Source organism: Miscanthus floridulus, chromosome 8 (genome assembly GCF_019320115.1).
Source record: "Miscanthus floridulus cultivar M001 chromosome 8, ASM1932011v1, whole genome shotgun sequence".
In the NCBI taxonomy this organism is placed as follows: domain Eukaryota; kingdom Viridiplantae; phylum Streptophyta; class Magnoliopsida; order Poales; family Poaceae; genus Miscanthus; species Miscanthus floridulus.
In genome coordinates, this window is record NC_089587.1 from 45915982 (window position 1) to 45940045 (window position 24064).

Sequence of the window (24064 nt, forward strand, 5' to 3'; positions counted from 1 at the left end):
TGAATTGTAACGTGTTTGCTTGATTTGTATGGTTGAGGACAATTGAACACAGTACTTGGACTATTTAATAATTGTGCAATAAAGTGTAACTTTTTATTGTTTGTAAACACCGCCGGGCATGGCAACAACACCGGCGTGCAGCAGCTCGGCGAGCAGCAGCTAGGCGCCCGCATGCAGCATGCATGGCTGACAATTAATGAAGCAAATCAGTCATTAAATGAGGACAAATCATGTCTTTATTTGGCACAGTGCTAAAGTTTTGCCATGCATCTCAACACCAAGATGTAAAGTTTGAATGCCTAAAGATTTACAGTAAAAGATTAGGGCCAAAAGTTTTGTCATTCCAAATGCATCTAAACAGGCACCAAGTAACTTGTGAACTGCAAAGTCTGATGCATGTCTCTAATGCATTATCATGTAGTAGTAATACTTCTGTTTCACAGGTTGCTCGAGTCAAAACTAACAAATCCCTTCTCTTTCAAGCTTTCGATAGTCTCCTTGATGCTCGTCTCCACTGGAATTAATTCAATGCCTAAGCTTCTTATCTTCTCCTTTGATACTTGGTAGGTTGGGACAAATGGCTTGTCATCTGCGCACCTGCCAAGAGGAACATACTCTTAGTTTCTTAATTCGTTCTATGAACTAATAGGTTTAAGTAGTATTTTATTCATTCTGAGACAGAACACTGATTGAGGAACATCAACCCGTGACACGATATGGAAGATAAGAAATGACAGAGTGTTCAACAAGGCCAAGTCCACGTCGACATTTGGTTTGCAAATTTCAAAAACCAGTGTCTGCTTCAGTCGTTTCGCTTTAAGGATGATCTAAGATCAGCCTTTTGTTTTTGGCTAGATGCTTACAGTTAATTCCTGTTGTAAATTTGTACTGTTTTATTTACCATTAAATTTATAAAATGAAGTGCTGTGGGGATCTCCCACACAGTTTTTGCCTTAAAAAAAAAAAACCGTGACACAGCTAAAGTGACAATGCTTTTTCAATCATATCACGATGGTCTGAAGTCATAGGAAAACACTTATCCCTAAAGATATTTAACGAAGTAAAAACACAGGAGAGTGGCTTGTTCCAAACAAACCATATATATACATTGCACTGCATTTGTGAATAAGAGGCATCACATTTGAAATATATGAACTTACTTGTCCGGAAGACGAATGGTAGGATACATGTTGTGGATGATGTTGACTAGCTCTGAGAAGTGAACAACTCTTTCTACCATGCAATACCTTCCATTTGCTGAGGGAACCTCGTATGCAAGGATATGGGCCAAGGCAACATCTTTGACATTAACCCATCCAAAGCTAAGATTGGGATATGTAGATGATCCTGCAATAATATGAAAATGATGAACTTTCAAAAGATAAAATGAAAATGATGCTATGATCTTCAATTTGTTGCCCGGATGAATCGAGAACAAAACAATGCAAGGACATTAGGGAAGGTGCCATGAGCAAAGTAGCAGTTGTAAGCAAAGTCACATAACAGTTATCATAGAGCTGTTGGTCTAAGGAGTAACACATTAAAAGCCAACATAGCAGTTATCATATCTACACATTCACATAGCTTCAGAGAATGATTTTACACTTTATTTGATCTGTGGCTTGAGGACACATCATTATTAACAGAATGACAGACTTGACAGTAAATTTTCCAAAGTATTTCCAAGGTTTGCAGCAAAAGGCATAAAATCTGTGAACTAGAATACACAATACTAAGCACAAGCGTCCTGCGTCCCTACTGTCCTTACAGGTATTTGAACAAATAGCAAACCCAAAACGAATGTGGTTGCTATAATTTCTACTCTACAAACAGGTCAGCTTAAAAGTTAATTAGACAAGCATCATACCATTGATTAACTTCAGGATTGCTTCAGCACTGGTATTTAGTGTAGGCTGCAGCAGGGGACCAATAACCATTGCTGGGTTTATAGTAACAATTTCAAATCCGTTATCCCTTGAAAACTTCCAAGCAGCCTGCTCTGCAAGTGTCTTGGACAAAACATACCATTGCTGCCAAAGAATGTAGACTTAGAAAATAAACTAATAATGATAAAACAAATAACAAGATAGCTTGAGACATTGATATAAGACAATGAAATCAAACTTTGCTGAATGTTCGATAATCAATAGCCAATCAGACTTACAAATGTTGGATGGACTGTTTCTTAAGGTTGCACTACTAATCAGGATTGGATTTGAATATATATTCAAATTAGGCAATAATTATTGGACTGTTTCTTAAGGTTGCACTACTAGTCAGGATTGGATTTGAATATATATTCAAATTAGGCAATAATTATGTAATGCTAATGACAAATGAGAAGAGTAACATCAATTAAGCAGGATCAGTAGTGAAGCACTTCAGCATTCACAAGAAATTGTGATTGGTTGTTTACATTAGTCTTATCCTGTATTAGGCTTCAAGTAGCACAACCCAAGACAGCAAAATATTATGCAGTGTGTTGTTATTTGGTTGTTCAACACATGCAAGCTGCATTCAGTAATGTTATGTTTGTTTTTTAACTTGTATTACATGTAATCATCCCACTTCTATGTTCTAGTAGAGGTAAGGGAGGCGAGGAAATTCTATTTTTGTGGACCCCATCAGGTAAATACGACCAAATTTGGCGTACTGGCTATTGCAGCCATAGGTCTCTTTGAACACTATGGAAGCCTACATATAGGCCTCTGCGGGCAACCTAACACTAGTAAGCTGCACTGCACAAGTCTGGATACATGCTAATGCCTAATGCTGGCAACCAAACACAAACTATTTAGTCTCTACACAATCTTGTGAGGCTACCGCATAATATGACCAATTCATTGAACTACTTAAAATCAAACGAGATTGAAATACACATAGAGCAAGATATTCAATGAATTTTAATCTAACTCAAATGGTTCATGCATCATGCACTTTGTTGGTTTCAGAGTGAATAATATGCTGAGACTAAGAAAAGTAACAACCATAAAAAAATGAAGCCATCAGCCCTTTATCATATGAAACAAAATGATGCGATTACTGGTCATGGTGTACCGGACGATATACATCTCTGCTAAAACCTACAAAATGCCCATGGGCTACATAACCAGAATAAACAATACAATACCATTTAAAGAAATTATTTTGAATGAACAAGGTAAACATATTCCAAAGAAAAAGGTATGTTGATATGAAAGCAAACAAGGGCATCGAAGCATGCAGATTTCAGATAATTGGACATATAAATGAACGAGGATTAGCAAAACCTATCATAATAGTTACTACTCCACCAACCAAAATACTACCAATAATACAAAAGCTATATGAGGAAATAATTATTTATGGTAGAAAGGAGGAACATACCTGATTCTTTTCACAAATTTGTGGATCAGAAAACCATGTCTCGTCAACCGTGACCTCAGGAGTCCTCGGCTTCTCGTTGAAGGAAACAGCAGCCATAGATGATGTGATAACCACTTTTTTAATAGAAGCTTTCTTGCATGAACCAAGAACATTGAGTGTTCCCTTAACTGCTGGGTCAAGTAACTCAGCCTGAACAGAGATACAGATAAAATAATGAAACATATAACTCCTTACATAGCTAGTAAAATTTGTAATTTCTCGGGTAGTTAAAGGTAATACGTGGGTCCAACTCCAACAAGGTGAAATCAGTAGATAGGTAGATGTTGGCACATGTCAATTGTTATTGTAAAAACATTACTCTGTTCAAAACTTGTAAAATCCTGATTTGTAATTTAATAATCCTCTGTTTAGAATCCTTGTAACTTTACTTAAACCATTATTTCGGATTTTGACTTACAGAAAAAAAAATAAAAGTAGGGCTTACAAACATAATATAGAGTAAACAAGTTGGTCTAGGTATTGGCATGATGGTCATGGACTAATCACTAAGAGGAATTTTGGGATTAAAAAGTGACCCTATCCAATAAGGAATACTAAGAAAAGTGCAGACTGAAGTACAATGCTCCAACATATCAGCCAAGGGAATGGCTCAATGCAAAACCCTGAAGGGCATGTTAGTTACTATACTAGGTGCAAAGTAACAATAATAAATTGATGGGAAGTACAGAAGCTCAACACACATGAATACTCTATGCCTTCAAGACACCATGCATCTTGAAGCTGAAAAAACTGTAAATGTGTGATAAATCTAGCAGCAGACGGCATCTCTTGTTTCCATTAAACAAACCTTAGGATCCTTGACATTGTGATAAAAGGGAGAGGCAGTATGGAACACGGTGTCGCATCCATGAACTGCAGCGTCAAAAGAGCCCTCTTCTAGCAGGCTTGCTTTAAATAAGTGCAGCCTATCCTTAGCTCCATCCAGCGCAGTCAGGTGCAATGTTTTCTTTGGGTCAGCTGAAAAGTGAAGATAACAACAATGACCGTATGTCAAAGGTAATATTGCTAAAGAATTATGGTGTGTGTGAAATGAAAAACAAAGAGCACGAAAATAGTAAAAATTTTAAAAAGAAACAAGAGTTTGGTAGAAGTGCAAACGCAACATAGAGAACTGCAGAGTCCCATAAAATTCGTTTATACGTAGCCACTTGGAAGGGAAGTAGGAAATACAAATGAAACTGAAGAGAGTGAACATGAGGTTGGACACTTGAGCCACATGTTTCAGCCGATATTCATCACATTCCTTTGTTCCTGAGGGTTACATAGGAAACAGAGTTCCTCTACTGTTCCTTTTTTTTTCCGCAAAGAGGGGCTTATTCTCTCCCTTTTGGAATTTGGTGTGGTGATAACGTGATATGTATGGGGATACAAAGTGCTCCTCAATAAACTGACCAGCCAAGTTGATCGGTAGCAGAATTTTTCAGTCTACAGTTGCAATCAAGATTTCGGGGTGCCTCCGGCAAGTGGATCCATAAGCAAAATACGTAGTACCAAACCTACCATCCCAAATTTACCGAGGTAGAATATCTGGTCCCCAGCGAACTAATCAATTCCCAGTCTAACCAAACCAATCTCACAAAACACCACAGCAATTCCGCTAGCTATCAGCGGGAAAGGGAAGACTGGAAGAGATGGGGAGGAGGACAGGCCGGGATGCGCACGCACCGGTGTCCCGCACGGTGGCGCGGACGGTGTAGCCGCGGTCGAGGAGCAGCCTGACGATCCAGGACGCGATGTACCCTGATGCGCCGGTGACGCACACCAACTTCCCCGCCCCCGTCATCGCCGCCGCCGCAGAGCTCATCACCGTCGCCTTGTGTTGTTGCGTTGCGCCTGACCCTCCCCTGCTTCGTGGATGGAGTGAGGAGTTCTGAGGCAGCCGCCGCGCTGTGACGGAAAGAGAGACGCGGATGGGGGGATCATAAAAGCATCCGTAGCCGTCGGAAAATAGGCGTTTGGGCATCATCCGTTACGTCACTGTAGGTTTGGTATTTGAAGGGCATCAGCGGTTACGTCACTCGGTCACTGTAGGTTGACTAGACATACCGGAAACTTGGGGCGGGAAAGAGCATCATCATCAGGTTTATACATTAATCATAATCTGTCATCTTTTTCTAGTATTAGAAGTGATTAATTTTCTTCACTGACAAGTGGGCCTATAACGCATGAGCAATGCTCAAGTCCGATTTACCCTGTTTAGACGATGGTTTCTGCTGCTGATAAGTTGGTTAAAGTTAATTTGTTGTGCACCGATAAGTTTAAGCGAACAGGGTAGACTGAATAGGAATCACCAAATCGAGAATCATAGGAATAGGAATTTATGGACCAAACAAACAAAATCAAAAGAGGTGTAGAGATCTAATCCAAATGAAGGGGGAAAAAAAGTCCAGTCGAGTCGATGATGGACTGATGCGCCAGGGCAGGTGCTCGCCTAAAGAAGGAAACTTTGATACCGCGACTCCTCCCTCACGAGTCACGACCGGTAGAGACGGTCGGAGCACCGAGCACGCACCTCTCACTCTCACCCGATGGCCGGCTTGGTTGCGGACGCGCCGCCGTACGCGAGTGCTGACGCCTGCGCGCTGGCCGCTGGATGCGCCCGTGCAAGAGTTGGAGCCATGCTGAGCTCCGGCCCCTCCTTGCTGTGGGTGAATTTTCAAAGAATAGACTGCAGGCATACCACTCGATCTCAGTGGCGCTACGCTTCGCCCTGCTTGCAGGTACGGTATAGATGAAGGATTTGTGACCGTACCGAGTGTCTGCGGAAGCCCCTGGACTGCATGGCCGTTGATCTCAGCGACGGGCCGTGCGAGAACCGCTTGCAATGCTGGTTCTGGGACGAGTCGTACCTGACGGAGTAGGCCGCCAAGCTAGCCGCTGCTACTGTTCGGGAGGCCGTATCGTATCGTGGATTATTTACTGCTGGCTGGTTTGGTGTGAGAGAAAAATACTGTTTCCGGCTGGAAATTTACGATCGTTTACGAGCAAGCGAACAGGCTGACATTTTGCAATGGTGGCCCGCCACACTTCACCGTGCCCCTTGACTTTAACAAGTTGGTGCACAGAAAGTGACACATGTTTTTGTTTCATCTTGCATAAATGCCCTGTGCCCCGTAGTAATAAGTTGGTGGGTGCTTCCTGTCTGTGTCCTTGCTTTCTTCTATGAATTTTTCGAGCCAAAAGAATTTGTAGTAAATTGAAGGAGAAACCAAAAATTAGTGTGTTGGACAAGGTCCACAAATTAATGGCCTAAAATTTCACTCCCTCCGTCCATTGTAAGGCATATTTTCTTATCTGAATTAGTATTAGCTCTCTCTAGTATCAATGTTATCTTAACATAAATCCATTGCCACGGTGGCATTAAACATGATGCACGACTGCACGTCCATCACAGAGTGATCAGATAAGTTAGCATGCACGTATTACCTTGGGGAAACATAGGCAAGTGAAAGCCAACCAGACCTTATGCAAGGTACCCAGTTTCTGTTCAACAGTTTATTTGCAGACACAAAAATACACCGAGACAAACATAACACCACAAAGCACAATGGATCGAGAAAAATGCTTATCATGAGATTCATGGGAGCTTAGTCACAGCCCACAAATGGAGGAACTCAGTATTTTCATTATCCTGCCAACAGTAAATACGCCCTAACTAATTTAGGGCGGGCTGCAATGGCAGGACAAAACACAAAGCACAGACACACCCGCACACAAGCACATCAGCCGTATCAATATACACCTGGATCCATCCTTGTTATACTGAGCTCAGCTGAACAAATTGGGGATGCAGGCTCCTGAGTCAGGATTCTGCTGCTCCTTCCAGATACGGCCAGTGACCCGCAGTTTCAGCTCTTTCCTATCTCCGCCTGAGAAGAAGAGAGCTATGTTGCGCTGAATTATTAGGCCGTCGTGGCTGTCCCTAACCTTCTGGTGGCTGTCCCGGATGCTGCGGGGAGTTCCCTCCCATATCATCTTCCTGCCATTTGCACCAACCTCAAGGCTATAGCTGTAGTTCCTAGCATCATTTTCATCACCCATAAGCCGTAGGAAAGCCATGTATACTGGTGCCATTCCAAGCTGAAAGGCCTCAAAGTGCAAGCAAAAGTACTGCCCAAAACAATGAAAAACCTAGAAGGAGACAAGATAGTATCAGACTAAATTCACTTGATTCAAAAATAGATAAAGCACAACTTCCTTATATCATCATACTAGTGAAATGTGGTCAGAAAATCTTGTTTCACTAGCTGAATGCATATCATGTGTTTGATTCACGTATTTCCAATGTGGGATGTTGAAAATAACTGATGATGGGATAAGTAAACATCTATTATCTATACTAACATAAACTGATAAAACAAGGCATGAAGGCATCAAGTGACCACTATAACTTAATTCAAACATAGATAAAGCATATAGTAGAATATGATTAAAAAAAATTGTTTCCTTAGCTGTGGCGGTTTGACTTATTTCCAATGAGGAACATTCAAGACAACAGAAGGTAAGATATAAAAACATCTGCACTACTATAAATCTTATCTAACTGGCTAATAAAGAAAGCAATAAAGAGATCAAGAAAATTATAAATATATGGGGATACTTACAGTTAGCATCCAGGTTGCATTTTCAACCTCTCTTGGGTTGGACTTGACATAGCGGTGATTAAATGTACATCCAGAGTGCATGTCCACTTTATGATCATCTCGTAGATGTGCCACAAGAAAAGGAATATCCCCAACAACTGAGCATTCAGAACCAGCATAAGGGCAGTTGTATGGCCTAAAATTACACTGTGACTCATGCTTGAGTTTGCTGTAGTATGGGAAGACTTCTGGACATCCAAGAGAGTAGTATTTGCAGGGGAGCTCAAGTGATTCAGCCACTTTTTCTAATGCCAGACACCTGATGTCACCGAGCTCTTGCCGACAAGTTGGGCAGCGGTTGTGCACCCGAGTTTTGCAGGTGGAACACAGAGTATGACCATTTTGGCACTGTAACATAGGGAAAAATATCAGTCTGCTACAAGCTAATTTTTATGTCGATTGTTGAGTCATGACTTTCAAATGCTAAACCTAGAAAATTCAAAGTTTCATATAATAAATACTAAAACTAGGATGTATGGTTTCATTTACATGGTTTCTAGAAGAGATGAACAACAGGAATGGAAAACAGTTACATCAACAAACATATATTGTTCAATGTACTAGACAAAAAAGGATTATACTAATACAATGGATATGAAAGATGCGTACACACAGCTTCATCTCTTAAAGATTTATGTGCCATACTATAAAATTCAGACCACACAGCAACACTTGGTATGTACTTTGTTTTAACCTTTACTGGTGTACTGGAAAGATTGCTTGACTTGTGAATTCTAAAAGCTCCAAACAAGCTAACTTTGCAGAAAAGGACACCACGTAATTGCAATACTTTTAATTGAATATACAACTAATTAACCTTTCTTACAGATGTGTATCCTAATGCCCCATCCTTATACAAGAAATCCTTTGTGTGCTTTGGCAAGTTATCACCCAATTGGAAAAAATTATGAAAATATGTTAAGATGGTCTTAAGCCCTGTGAGTAAGAAACAAAGAAACTTCAACCCCCCCCCCCCCCCCCCCCCCCCCCACACACACACACACACAACCCCCAACACACAAAAAGAGTAAAGGAAAAGGAAATCAAATAGGAAGGTAGACGAAAAGAAAATGCACAATACTGCAGCATTCTAGTACTTGTTATTGAGTTTTTTCCGCTTCACTTCCGAATGGGAATTAATATAGAGGAACGAGTAAATGAGCTCAGAAACAAATTTTGAAGATGCCTAGTCAGCAACCAAACTACTAAAGAGAACTGCATAACTCATCAAGCAACAGGAAACTTATTGGTCGAGATTTTTATTGGTCAGTTCAGAATCAAACATGAAAGCTTTAGAGCATCCCATGGTTGAATGAATGTTGTGTTATTTGTGTCTGCAAAAAGACACATATTGGAATCATGGTGCGCTATTCAGGAAACAATCATAGAACATCAATAAAACCTTATCAATATCTAAGGTTATTGAAACGCACTCCGGTGAGGAATATATAAGGAACGTAAAGTAAATCAATTCAACAATTATTGAAATGTTCAATTTTGGAGAGACAAAATTTGCTGTGAGAACTATGCAATATAGCAGTAATCCACAAAGAATTCTGTAGGCTCAGAGGAATCCAAAATACACAACAGTAACTTAAAGAACAAATGGTCCCATTAAATCAAAAGGACATCTCTAGTTTGCAAAAACCATACCTTCCTCATGTATATGGGCATGAAAGCATGCAAACACAACATCCTTAAAAGCACAAATAAACTAGAAATGGAAACTGTTGGGACTTTTTTTATTAGATATATGGAAGGGAATAGATATTGCTTCCAAAGGAACCCAGCACTCTGTAAACATCTGCCCTAACCCTCATTTTTGCTTCTCAGTGTTAAATACACTACAAGCATCGAATGCACGAATGCCATGAATGACCAGGCTAATTCAATACTCATCTGCTAATGCTCTGCCTCACATTCTGATTCCAGGCACAAGCATAAACTCACTCAAATGAGATGCTACTCGATGCGGCACACTGATTTCACTCAGAAGACTAGAGACCTCGGTGGAACAGCTACACACAATCCATTACTAGTTTACTACTAACAAATACGGGAGGAAACTAGACTGAGATAGATAGCATCAATATGCCAAAGCGACAATTACAATCATATTTTATGTTTCTCTGTACCTAAACTGCAATTATTACACAGTTAGCTACACGGTTCGCAGGAAGCAGAGCATGAGCAAGACGCATGGCCAAGCATCTGTGATAGTTGAAGAAGCAAAAGTTATTCCCTTCATATATCAATCAAATGTACCGATTACGCATGCCTGGGGACAGAAAGATTGCGGGGAATTAAGCGGCCAGGTGTCCCCATGACCAAGAACCCCGAGCACAAGCAACAAAGATCCTACTCCTATACTGGGAGTAGGAGCAGATCACGCAACCCTGGCAGGGCTAACATGCTAAGATCCTGAAACGAAGGCAAGAAAGGAATCGGGGCGGGGCGCAGCACCTGGTGGATGGGCGGGTACATGGAGTTGGTGCAGACGGGGCACTCGAGCAGCTCGTGCACGCCCGTGGCCGGCGATATCACCAGCGGCCCCGCCCCCGCTACCGGGCCGGCGGCACCGGCGCGGTCGGAGACGACGACCACGTTGACGGCGGCGGCGGCGGTGCCGGCGGTGGAGGAGGATTTGAGGAAGGGGCGAGGGAGCTGGGACGATGTGACGGCGGCGGTGTCGTCGTCGTCCTCCATGCCGTCGGAGTAGGACACGCACTCGATGCTGTCCAGCTCCATGTCCCGCAGCAGATCGAGCGGAATCTTGACGGGTGCCCAACTTGGGGCGAGGCTCAGATTCGGCTCTTTCTCTCTCCCCTTCCACGCGGCGGGCCCGGATCGTTGGACGAGGTGCTGCGGGCTCCGAGGACTCGATCGAAGAACTCCACGGGCGCGGGCTGCGAAGGAGGGGAAGGGGAGCGGAGCGGAGCAGAGGGGATGATGGTGAAGGGAGGAGGAAATTGGGGAGAGGGGGGGATGTGTGTGGGGTCGGCGGTTGCGGCGTGTGGTGGTGGGGGCACTTGATTGTGCTCTGATGCGATGGGGTCGGGTACCCAGCACGGCGTGGGCGTGGTGCCTTTTTCGGGCGGGTTTTATGACGGGCTGCAGCAGCCTGCTGCGGTGTGGTGCGGCGCACGTTCAAATTTGAACCTGTCGCCCGGCGGACGCAGGAGGACAGCGGGCGTGGGCTGGCCGGCGCCGGGGACAACCGCCGGGGCACACGTCTGTTTCAGGAATTTGCGGTGCCGTCGTGGACTGGACCGGGGGACAAAGGGGCACACCGCACACGAATTAGCTGTGTGGCTATGCACCATGTACATAGGACAAATGTTTTGGTTATATACAATGTGTTTAGTTTGGTGAAATTTGAGAATTTAGTTACCATAGTACTTTCGTTTTTATTTGGCAATTAGTATTTAATCATAGACTAATTAGGCTCAAAACGTTCGTCTCGTAATTTTCAACCAAATTGTGCAATTAGTTTTTTTTCGTCTACATTTAATGCTCCATACACGTATCGCAAGATTCGATGTAATAGCTACTGTAACACTTTTTGAAAAAAAAATTTGGAACTAAACAAGGCCAAGGATTCTAGGATTTCTTCTCTCTTCTTTCGCCATTTTGGTGCAACCTCTCTCCCTTGGCCACTTGTGTTGAAATGTACATGTCAAGCTACTACTTGTGTGCAAGGTTATCAGGATTAGGATCCTAGGTAGTAGTATATTTTTTGTTGCCAAACAATAGCGAATTATACGATAGTATCGGGATACTATCGGGTTTTATAAATTATATATATTTTATGTATGATTTGTAATATGTTGCATAGATTGAAGGAAATTATATATTTTATGTACGATTTTGTAATATGTTGCATAGATTGAAGGCTATAATTTTTTGTATTATTTCAACACCTCTTAACTTTAAATAGTATTTTATCAAAATAGAATCATTTAAAATTTCGTTTATAATTGATATCATGGTATCATAGGATCCTAGTTTCAAAATACTATGAAATTTATGTAGGATCGTGTGGAGCCTTTAGGTAGGATCAGGATACTATAAAATTTAGGATACTCGGTAGGATTGTAGTATTATAATATTTTAGGATATAGATCGGAATATTAATAAAATTACTCATGTGCATCGTATGCGCTCTAAACCTCGTATTGGGACACCTTACCCCATATATTCCTGTCTATGTGCGTTAATTGCGTGACAAAAACACTAAACTAAACCAAGAGAAAAGAAAAACATAGTGCTCTATTTGGATGTGAATATTCAGAGGAAGGAATTGATTGGTCTGGAATACCAAAGCTGACTGGAAATGGAAATGGCCTAGAATACCAATGTCATTGTTTTTATGTGCAAGTAGTTGATAGCTCAAATCAGAAGGAAGCCGACAATTCCAATTCCTAGTTGGATGTCCAAATTGTTTAATTTTACATGCATGAAAATATATTTTTTGTAACTTGCACATGTATTGTAATGATTATATATCAGTTTACACTCAAAAACATGAAAATATTCAAAAAGAAAAAGTCAAAATTGCAGCAATATCATAAAATGGTAAAAAATACTGATTAGAACATCTCATAAATGTTGATCACAAGCATCCATTATAGAGTCGATGCTTGATCAACATTCCAAGTCTCTTACAAGTACCCATAGTAGACCACCTAATTAGCGTAAAAAGATTCATAATATTATATTACGTAACAAGTATACACAACATCAACAACCATTCTTCTCATTTTAACATTAGGATCCATTATTTTCTCAAGTCCATAGGGAGTTCCATAAGTGCTTGGAATAAGTGTTTATTAAGGATAAGCTTAACATAAGACTGCAAAATGTCACATCTATTCACATCTAGTATTTTGTGAGTAACCTAAGGCATTGGTAATTGCTCGATGGATTTTAGAGCATCCTGAAATGATGTCTTCGTATCTCCAAGCATGTAAAGAATTTCATCACTAGCTTGTTGCCTCTTTTGGGGTAAATTTGGGGATGTTCACTTGGTTGTTTAGGTGTATCTTAAGAACTTTCAACAACTGTCTCGAGGCCATCACCAATTCTTCACTACTTTGTTCTTGTAACAAGTTGTTGCCTTATTACTCTGCACAAAAGACACACATTCACAGTCAAGGAGACTTGTTTTATTACAAAAGTAGAATCTTGTTTTATTACAAAAGTAGAACATAAATAACCAAATGTACATGTACTGACATCCACATATCTAGACCAAACATCCTCGCTATCAATTGATAGCTTACTATTTTCCCAATCCTAGCCAAAGTCACTCTAGGAAAGTATCTTACTAATGATCTCATAATGCTTGTCAAAGTTTTGCACCTAGTGGATATGTTTTCCTTTGTGATGTCCACATTACACTTGTCACATACATTATTGATAGAAACATTGTACACATGTGGCTTTCATCCATTTTGGGAATTATCACCATTTTGTGATGCTCAACAAGGACAACCAACAATGCAATGTCCATCTCATCTATCCATGTGAGGTAAACCCTCTTTGCTTTTGTTGCAGCCATGTGCTAAAAGTAAAAGATCACAAAAGACAAACAAAAGCTAGGGTAGGAGCACATAAGAGATGAGGGCCTCACATAGGGAAGGGAAATAGGAGAAAATAGGTAGAAGACAGAGCTACCGAGAGGAGGAACGTCGGAGGATGGTCGGAGACGGGAGAGAATGAGGACAGCAGGAGACAACTAAAAGCCCTATATTTGGTTTTGGTAATTGAGTGGCAACTAGTGGACTAACCTTTGTCTTAAGTGTTGATTAAGCTAGGTGATGTCCACACCAAGTGTCAGTGCAGAAAGTGACCAACACATAAATATTTGTAGTTTTGTCGTATGTTGTGATCGGATGTGGCCTAGCACTCAATGACACAGGGTTTATACTGGTTCAGGCAACGTGCCCTAAGTATAGTTTGAGTCGGTCGGTGACTTTATTTCTGAGCCCAGGTGCTCGAAGTTTGCTGTGGGGTTACAAACAAAAGGGAGTAAGATAGGGGGTGCAAGAGGTCCGGTCGGACTCTGGACCGAAGGGCCGAGAGTGATAGGAGCTCCTACATGCGCTAAGTATTCGAGCGTGCGCTTCATGTAGCTTTGGAGTGTCTAAAGCTAACAGAGGGTGAATCGATCGTTGGTCGTTCAAATCATTCGAGTCCTCTCTTGGAGAGTTGATGATGTTCTCTGTGTTTATGAGATTGATCGTCTGAGAGTCCTCCCTATTGGGAGAGAGCGGATTCCCTTTTATAGATAAAGGGGATGGCCTTACAAGAGACAGAGAGTGTACATATGCTACTAAGTCTTGTTGCTCACGCTGTTGGGTACAAGATGGTTGTAGGCGCCCACAATACTGTTAATGTCAGATGCATGTGGGAGGTTATGTCGTCTTCTTCTGGTATGGCAGATGTCGACGCCTACCACACTGTTGATGCCTAGAGGCATGTGGGTGGTTTTACCGTGTTCGCCTGGTATGGGAGTTGAGGGCGCCCACAACACTGTAGGGCAAACATCGGTGTCCACAACACTGCTAGGGCTCTAACATGCCTGGAAGGTGGCAGGGCAGCCTTCTGATATGCCCTGTTGGTACTGTGCTATAGGTGTACAGGGTATGGTCCTTGGTATTACGGTTGACTTGTGTGCCCTGCCTTACTTGCTTCGCTCGTTTCTTAGGTCCTCACCGAGCGGGCATCCCCGGTCGGTTGGTCCTAGTCAGCTCTGACTGCGCTAGTCGGAGAAGAGCTATAAGCATAGGTTTGATGTATTCCCGGTCAGAGACGTGGGTCAGAGTTGGAAGCGGCGTTGGCTAGGCCTTCCGGTCAGAGAAGCGGGCTAGAGTTAGAAGCGAGCGTTGTTCCTCCTCGGTCAGGCCTTCCGGTCGGAGAGGCGGGCCAGAGTTAGAAGCAAGGCCTTTCAGTCAGAGAGGCAGGCCAAAGTCAGAAGCGAGTGTCATTCCTCCTAGCCAGGCCTTTCGGTTAGAGAGGTAGGCTGGAGTCAGAAGCGGGCAATGTTCCTCCTTGGCCAGGCCTTCTAGTCAGAGACTGGATCGCCCTTCTGGCCTGTCATTAGGTATTTGGGCCAGCCCAGGAGTTACGTGTCATTTACAACGTTGTCTACTGGGTCGAGCTTTTGTTGGGAAGCAGGTCCATGAGGGACCCCAGGTTTATGAATCTGGCAGGAGCCCCCGAGCCCCGAGCGATTCAGGTAGAATCGTCTAGATGATTTTTGTTTTGACAGCGGGTGTGCACGAGCGCACCCACGGGTGTAGCCCTCGAGCCCCAGAGCGATTCGGGTAGAATCGCCTGGTGGGTTTTGTCAGCGGGTGTGAGTGTGTGCACCTTGGTGGGCGTAGCCTCCTCTTTCTAGTTTCTAACCATCGTTTCTAGGAGCACGGTCCTAGGCGTTTGGTCGAGGCCGAGGGACAACCGAGGGATCGAGCGAGATGGACTCACAGACCTAGGTGTCGGGTGCAGCCGAGGGATAGCCAAGGGATCGAGCGAGATGGACTCGTAGACCCAGGCGTCGGGTGCAGCCGAGGGATCGAGTGAATCAAGTCATCGATCCAGGGATCGGGCGAGTCAGAGTCGCTAATCAAGGCATCGGGCGCGCCAAGGGATCGGACGAGGCAAACTCATGGATCTAGGCGTCGGGCGCACCGAGGGATCAGGCGAGTTAGAGTCATGGATCCAGACATTGGGCATGCCGAGGGATTGGGCGAGTCAGAGTCACGGATCTAGGCGTAGCCAAGGTCGTGCCGAGGTATTGGTCGTCTCGAGCCCCTAAGCCCCGTTGGGCTCGGAAGGGGTTGGTTGAGTTTCGTGTGTTACCCCGTCCATAGTTTCTGCAACCAGAGGGGCTAAGCTAACATCACTTGCCTCAATGGCTTGAGTGACGCGCTTAGTGAGCTCGCTAACAGCCATGTTCGAGTGAAATCCGGGTCCGTTGTTTGTGATGAAGTCGGCATAGCCCTCATATGGCATTCCACTGCTCCTTAACCTACGTCCTGGCAGATGCCTGGGTCATTCCGAAGACCAACCTAGGTGGCCCGCTGGCCTCCCCTTGATGGAGATTCTATAGGCATGGCTCGAGGTTAGGATCTAATGAGAAGGTTGAAAGGTCCTAATGGCTAGAGGGGGGTGAATAGCCTAATAAAATTTCTACAACAACACTTAACAAAGTAGTTAGACAATTATGAGGCGAAGCAAGTGTTGCGCTAGCCTACTAAAAAAGAAAGCCTCCTACCACAATTCTAGGTTAGATAGTATCTACTCTCACAATAGCTATGATGCTACTCTATGTTAGTGTGCTCTCAAAAGCTAACTAAAGAGCCACACCAACCAACCAAGCAAGCTCTCACAACTAGGTACACTAAAGAGCTTGACAACTAGTTTGCGGTAATGTAATGAAAGTGATCAAGAAGGTTATACCACCGTGTAGATGAAGGAACCAATCAATCACAAGGATGAATAACAATGAAGACCAATCACCTCAGAATCAATGATGAACACAAAGATTTTTTACCGAGGTTCACTTGCTTGCCGGCAAGCTAGTCCTTGTTGTGGCGATTCACTCACTTGGAGGTTCACACGCCAAACCCTCAATAGGGTGCCGCACAACCAACACAAGATGAGGATCACACAAGCCACGAGCAATTCACTAGAGTACCTTTTGGCTCTCCGCCGAGGAAAGGTCAAGAACCCCTCACAATCACCACGATCGGAGCCAGAGATAATCACCAACGTCCACTCGATGATCTTCGCTGCTCCAAGCCATCTAGGTGGCGGCAACCACCAAGAGTAACAAGTGAAATCCACAGCGAAATATGAACACCAAGTGCCTCTAGATGCAATCACTCAAGCAATGCACTTGGATTCACTCCCAATCTCACAAAGATGATGAATCAATGATGAAGATGAGTGGGAGGGCTTTGGCTAAGCTCATAAGATTGCTATGTCAATGAAAATGGCCAAAGATATGAGCTTCAACCGGCCATAGGGCTTAAATAGAAGCTCCCATAAAATAGAGCCGTTGTACCCCTTCATTGGGCACAACGCGGGCTGACCGGACGCTCCGATCAGTTGACCGGACGTTGAGCCCCCAGCATTTGGTTGCTCGTAGTTAGCCATGTGTCCTAACTTCAATGGTCATCAGTCTTGACCGGACACTGTGCCTCAGTTGACCGAATGCTGAACACCCAGCGTCCGGTCGTTTACAGTAAGGTTCCAAAACCAACTTTTGCCGACCGGACGCGTTCGGTCATGCTCGATCGGACCCTGCCAGCGTCCAGTCACACTGTAACTTCTTACTGTGCTGACCGACAATATGACCGGATGCAGTCCTTCAGCATCTGGTCACTTAGCGACCCAGCGTCCGGTCAGTTGACCGACGCCAGCATCTTTGCGACCAACTCCATTTCACCTCTAACTTCTTCACCCTTGCTCAAATGTGCCAACCACCGAGTGTATCACCTTGTGCACATGTGTTAGCATATTTTCACAAACATTTTCAAGGGTGTGAGTTCTCCACTAGATCCTAAATGCATATGCAATGAGTTAGAGCATCTAGTGGCACTTTGATAACCGCATTCCGATATGAGTTTCACCCCTCTTAATAGTACGACTATCAAACCTAAATGTGATCACACTCTCTAAGTGTCTTGATCACCAAAACAAAATAGCTCCTATGGTTTATACCTTTGTCTTGAGCTTTTTGTTTTTCTCTTTCTTCTTTCCAAGTCCAAGCACTTGATCATTACCATGGCATCATCTTCATCATGCTATGATCTTTGTTTGCTTCGTACCTTAGAGTGTGCTACCTATCTCATGATCACTTAATAAACTAGGTTAGCACATAGGGTTTCATCAATTCACCAAAACCAAACTAAAGCTTTCAAAGGTTGAGATGACCCTATCTGCTTCGGAGCAAACTAGGCGAGGGCCGTTGGGGCTCATCTGTGTTTTCTCCCCTGGCTCTGTTTGATGCATGGTAGCCTTGAGCCCTTCGTGGGCCAGCCTTCGACCCTCGGTCGGCCGTTGCTCATGTTGAATGAGGCAACTGCCGCTTCATGACACAACATGGAGCGTTATGATGCATTTAACTGCACATGCGATGCTTTGGATGTATGGGATGAATGAATGATTTGTATGAATGAATGTGTGAATGCATGTATGAGAATGAATGAATGAATGTTTATGCATTTAGAAAATCAAACAAAGTAAGGGGGATTGGTAGAGTTACCTTCATGACTCAAGTGACGGGGTTTGAGGACCTCCTATCGGATATGTCCGATCAGGATCCACGTTCGTCGTTCATGATGGAGTTGGCATGGCCCACATGGGGTGTCCCTTTGCTCCTTACCTATCTCTCGGTGTTCATTTGAGCCATCTAATCGACTCAGGAAGCCCGTTGGTCTCTCCTGGGCGGAGATCCTATAGTTGGGCCTTTCTAAGTCCCACCTAGGAAGGCGGAGGGCTGCCTAGGGGCGGTTGCGTCTTGTTCCCTACGCCCAGCATACGGTAGTGGTGGGCCATGCCTAGGCCACGTCCCGTCTAACCTGGCGCCATTTCATCGAGCAGGGTGCGTCCCATCAATCAGGGTGCGTCCCATCATATCCCATCCATATTGAATGGGGGAAGGGAGAGGGTTTCTTGCCCCAATCCTTCGCCTTTCCTCAGCTGCTACGCCTCCTCTTTAAATAGGGGAAGGGAGAGGGCTTTTGTCCCGTTCCTCCACCTATTCCCCAACTGCCGCCTTTCCTCCTTTTTTGCCAAGAGCGTTCATGTGCGGCGGTTCCTAGGAGAAAAAGGGGAGAGTGAGGAAGAGGAGAAACTCATAGATCCATTTGTGAATTCAGAGTGCAATGTCAAGCTAGAGGTCATCCGTTGTGAGCGAGTCAGTGTTGACCACCTTCGTCGAGATGGGGGTGTTACCGCCAAAGGAGGTGGCGCACTGGAGGGCTCCTGCGGGGGAGGCTTTTCCATGGCCTCGAGCCAGCGAGGTCGTCTCCTTCCTCACCTTCCATGAGCGTGGACTAGGATAACCCATGCACTAGTTCCTACATGGGCTCCTCAATGAGTGGGGCCTAGAGGCTAGAGCTGTAGCACCTCAACCCGACTAGGGTGCTACATATCGCTAGCTTTGTCACCATCTATGAGGCCTTCCTCGGGATAGAGCCACACGTGGACTTCTTCTGATGGCTCTTCTCTAAGCGAGCCTTGTCGGAGGGGGACCCAACCAGGATCGCACCGGTAGGGGGCTTCACGTTGCAGAAGAAGCCAAGTGTGTTGGGCGCCTACCCCGCATACTCCCCCTATGACTCCAACTAGGGGTGGCACGGGGAGTGGTTCTACATTGGGAACCTGGTGGAGGTGCCATTTCTGTCGTTCACCGATAGAAGGCCAGAGAGGCAAGACAGCTAGTTGTGGGGCCCTTCTAGCTAGTAGAACAAGCTGGAGGTTATTGAGGTAGGGCTCTAGAAGTTGGTGCAGCAGGGCCTTGACGGGGTGCGGGTGTTTCACACCTTCTTTCACCGTCAGGTCGCCCCATTGGTGGAAAGGACATGGCTAATGTGGATGTACACTGGCCCAACGGACCCCGACCGTGCGTCACCAAAGGAGTTGGCGAAGGACGAAGTCTAGAGCTGACTCGACCGAGTGCTGCGACTGAGGCCCAAAGAGTCCCTCAACGGAAAGCCTAGAGCTCTTCACGCTTCGAAGTTGTCCATCCTGGTACGGTCTCCTTTCCTTATTTCATGTCCCTTTCGATACTGCTCTCCTATAATCTTGGCTTCGAGACATCCGTTTCATAGGGACTCGAGCGCTACAAGTCCCGGCCGCATCTTCTGAAAGGGGCGGAGGGCATAGCTCGACAGGCGGCCCTGAAGGAGGGTGCGGATGGCTGGAAGAAGAAGAGAGCTGAGAAGGCTTGAAGGAGGCACCAGAAGGAGCAGGTTATCGCTCAGTGCATGCGGGCTGGGGAGAACTGGAGCGACATCAAGGCGGAGCTTGAGTCAGAGGACCCCACGAAGATGGGTGACGACGTGATCTCCTTCGAGGAGGAGGGAGGCCAGGAGGTCACGACTTCGGTAGTGTGTCATGAGCCTATGGCCACGTCTGCTAGCGGTGGGCATGAGGCAAAGAGGCGCGGTGATGTTCCCATGGCAAGGAAGCATGCCACGAGCTCAGACACCATCAGCGAGTGGGATACGAAGCAGATGCGGTCACCGTGCTCCTCGGAGGCGTTGCCGGCCTTGTCTCCACCTGCTCTAGGTGTGGCGGGGTAGGCCAAGCAGTCGAAGGAGCGGGCTTGCACCTGTGTTATCGGGGATGGTGCTAGCGTGCGACCCACACTAGGAGGATGCCCCGCTAGCTGCTCTGGTCGGCGCGCCCTGAGCCGGAGGGCGCAGCGATTCATGGGCCGATAATGAGCTGGCCAGATCAACTCCCCCCTAGTCAAAGTGAGGGGGCGCGGGTTGCCACCCGTGAATGGTCCTTGTCTAGCGGGCCCATTACCGATGGGTTGGGGCTTCTACCGCTTACATCCCGGTATGTATTCTTTGTTTCTTTTTTATCTCATAGTTGAGTTTTTGGAGTGTGACTGACCTGTTCCTTTTGACAGGGGCAGATGTTGACAGGGTTGAGTATCGCCTTGGCTCTTGTGCAGGTGGAGTGGACACCCAGCCTGCATCGAGCCATGACGAGCGGCGGGGAGAGCAGGTTGGTGGTGGCATGTCCTTCCCCTCTAGGGGTGGTGCCTTCCTAGTTGGTCACAAGTACGGTGGTGGTAGAGGTGAAGGTGGCAATCCCAATGGCGGCGAAGGCTATGTTAGAGGTGACCCTAGCGGTCCCTCCCCCACCGGCTATGGCGGAAGAGGAGAGGGAGACTGGGCTCCCTGCCTCGCCAGGTGGAGGGCCACATGGCTCACCCTCCCAATCGGAGCTGGAGGTGTCGGGGGGGATGTGGCCAGGCTAGAGGTGGAACGTCCGCCAGCGGGCCACAAAATCGAGGTAGTGGAGGTCTCCTCCGATGGCGAAGCAATTGATAGGGTGGAGCCATCGGCGCTATCGCAGGAGCTGGTAGTGGTCCAATCGTTAGCCGGGCCTTCCAGCGGGCTAGGGGCAACCGACCTGGTGTGGCCCTGCCTTAAGGACCTAAGGAAGGTTTGGTTCATCCTTTGGGATGAGTAGGAGGATCAACATTGGGATGTGCTTGGGGGAGAGGACTTGCGATGGAGTCCGATCTCGCCCAAACTAGGGTGAAGCTAGAGGAGGCCCTGGAGTGGGTCAAGTCCATCCAGTAGGCGATCACGGTCGACCTGCCCCACATCATAGAGGTGAGTTTTCTATGTTCATCCTTGACTCCTTGGTCTTTCATCGGTTGCCTTAGCATGCTTGCTTCTTGTTTTGTAGGGTCTGGAGGAGATGTCAAGCCGCAAGTCTCGTTTCCTCCGGATGGAGCATGTCCGGATGGAGCGGGAAGTCATGGCATTGTGGTAGGTCACTGAGCTCAAGCACAAGCTAGAGTCCACCAGCCGTGAGTCCTAAGACCAGGCGATGGAGGCAACCAAGGCGCAAGCGGTGGAAGTGCTCACGATGAAGCGGGCGACCGCCGCCGAGCGAGGGCTTGACACGGTGAAGGCTAGCCAGGTGGAGAATGAGGCGACACTATAGAAGTCCCTAGCGGACACCAAGGTGGTGCTCTAAAGTTCCCTAGAGGCCCTAGAGTCAGAGCAGAAGGTCCTAGAGTCAGAGCGGAAGGCCCGATCAGAGGTCGACCAGGAAGTGCTCGTGCTCCGAGGCCGGGTGCTCGGGATGGAGAAGGCGAATGCTTGGCTATACGAGCAGGTGACTCAGTAGGAGGAAGGACTCTCCATCCTCGAGAACACCCGCCTCGGTACGTACCTTTTCTACTTTTGGTTGATGTCTTGATTTTTCCTTTAACTTGCTTCTAAGCTCGTCATCCTTCTTCGAGAACTAGGCGGAAAGGTTGGGTCGCTGGAGCAGGACCTGGAGACGGCCAAGGCGATGATTGGTTGGAATGCAGAGGCACTGGCCAAGTCCCTTAAAGAGCGATGTGCTCTCGAGGGGGAACTTGACCAGATGTGCAATGTCACCCAGCTCGTTGTCTCGGATGTTTTTGGGTCAGCGCCAAGTACCAGCACACCCACCATTCGGCTGGCGGAGGTTCCAGATAAGGTTTGGGCCCTCATCTCTGACATAATGTTCTGCGGGACGTCGGGGGTGTTGACTTCGATGGCGACGCACCACCCGGACCTGGACTTCGCTGCCATCTATAGTAGGTACGCCAATGGCTAGAGCCTAGAGGCCATCCATGCACTCGTGAAAAGCTTGTTGCCACACGCACAGTTGGTGGTCGAGCAAGTCTCCATGTAGTGGGTGATGGATGCCCGCCGTGCGAATGCGGCCGAAGGCACGCATCAGGAGGACATCGCCCAGTCTATGGATGGATTAGAGCCCAAGTCAGAAGCAAATGATGCCCCGCCTCTGACTGAGCCTAGTGCCGCCATGTCGGAGAGCGAGCAGCCCTTACCTTCACCGGTCGCGCCAGCAGCCAATGCCGTCGGGCAGCCACAATAGTATGTGAAGTAGAAGTACTTAGCATATGTAAAGGATGAGTTCATGGGGAAGACCCCATGCAAGCGTTTTTGTGTATTAATGAATACAATTAGTTTCATTTTTTGTGATGGAATTACTTCGTTCGGGGAAGCTTGTCCCATTCGTTCCTTATTTTTACCCTAGCATAACTTTGTTTTTATTCTTTCTTTTTTTACACCTACCCATTCGTCCTATAGGCTACAACCTTAAGAGCCTAGGCATGGCCCACGAGGCTCAGCTGCTCATAACTGTAGGTAGAGACGAGGTGCGATCGGTCAGAATGTTAAAAGCAAAGTTACGTAAGGTAATTAAAGAAACGGACTACCCTTTTGTTTGGGTAGAAAAATATTTACCATAAGATAGTAAAAAAGAGGTGGTATTATACCCTTGTGGAGCCCCTGAGTGACCCGGGCCAAAAGTGTTCGGGCCAGGGTGCTTTGCAGGAGCAAACATTGAATGAAAAATGGTAAAGACCGAATTTTAGGGGAAGAAACAACATAATTGTTCGATGTTCCAAGTGTTGGTGAGAACATCACCATTGTCATCCTTTAGTTGGTAGGCGCCCAGTCGGATCACTTTGGTGACCATATAAGGTCCTTCCCATGGCGGAGAGAGTTTGTGCTTCTCCTTGGTCTATGGCCCTACGTCTCTCGTGGTTGAAGCAATGTAGGCACTGCTTGGCGGGCTTTAAGCCTAGGATGAGGCGTAGTGCTTGCTCGGTGATGTCCCGCGGTATGCCTAGCATGTCAGATGGTTTCCGTGCGAAAGCACCACGATTGGTGCATAGGAAGTCGACGAGCTCATATTCCTATTTGGCTAGGCGCTGGGTCCCGATCCGCACCATCTTGGTTGGGTTAGTGGGGTCGATCCCCATCACCTTAGTTTCCTTGAGTGGGTGGAAGGCCGTCGAGGGGGTTGGTTTGTTGCTATCCGGGATTGCTGGGGTCGATGACTCCCGAGCCGCGGGAGCTCAGATGAGTTGATGATGGCAGTGGCGAGCTCAAAATGCTCACGGTCGCACATGAAGGTGTGCGAGAAGGTGCTACCCATAGTGATGATGTCATTCAGTCCCAGCATCTTCAGCTTCAGGTAGGTGTAGTTAGGGACCACCATGAACTTGGCGTAGCATGGCCACCCTAAGATGACGTGGTAAGACCCTAGGAAGTCCACCACCTCGAAGGTCAGCACCTCCGAGCGGAAGTTGGCTTAGTCGCCAAACGTGATGGGTAGGTCAATCTGCCCAAGCGGGTATGCCTGCGCTCCCAGGATCACGCTATGGAAGGGAGAGCTCGCCAGGCGGAGCTTCGACCGGGGGATGCGCATGACGTCAAGGGTGTTGACGTAGA

General features: G+C 46.2%; 2 protein-coding genes across 2 annotated transcripts; both read right to left on the bottom strand.

Annotated features, from left to right (window-relative positions):
* Positions 1–218: 218 nt before the first annotated feature.
* On the bottom strand, positions 219–5335 carry LOC136476293 (phenylacetaldehyde reductase-like). Its single transcript, XM_066474069.1, has 6 exons — positions 5092–5335; positions 4214–4383; positions 3367–3555; positions 1868–2030; positions 1161–1347; positions 219–597 (listed from the first exon to the last, which is right to left on the bottom strand). Exons 1-6 carry the CDS (start codon positions 5228–5230, stop codon positions 438–440), a joined length of 1008 nt encoding a protein of 335 aa, XP_066330166.1. The 5' UTR covers positions 5231–5335; the 3' UTR covers positions 219–437.
* A 1641-nt stretch (positions 5336–6976) lies between these two features.
* On the bottom strand, positions 6977–11078 carry LOC136476294 (E3 ubiquitin-protein ligase SINAT5-like). The gene is made up of 3 exons (XM_066474070.1): positions 10533–11078; positions 8031–8417; positions 6977–7557 (listed from the first exon to the last, which is right to left on the bottom strand). Exons 1-3 carry the CDS (start codon positions 10815–10817, stop codon positions 7195–7197), a joined length of 1035 nt encoding a protein of 344 aa, XP_066330167.1. The 5' UTR covers positions 10818–11078; the 3' UTR covers positions 6977–7194.
* Between the last annotated feature and the right edge of the window lie 12986 nt (positions 11079–24064).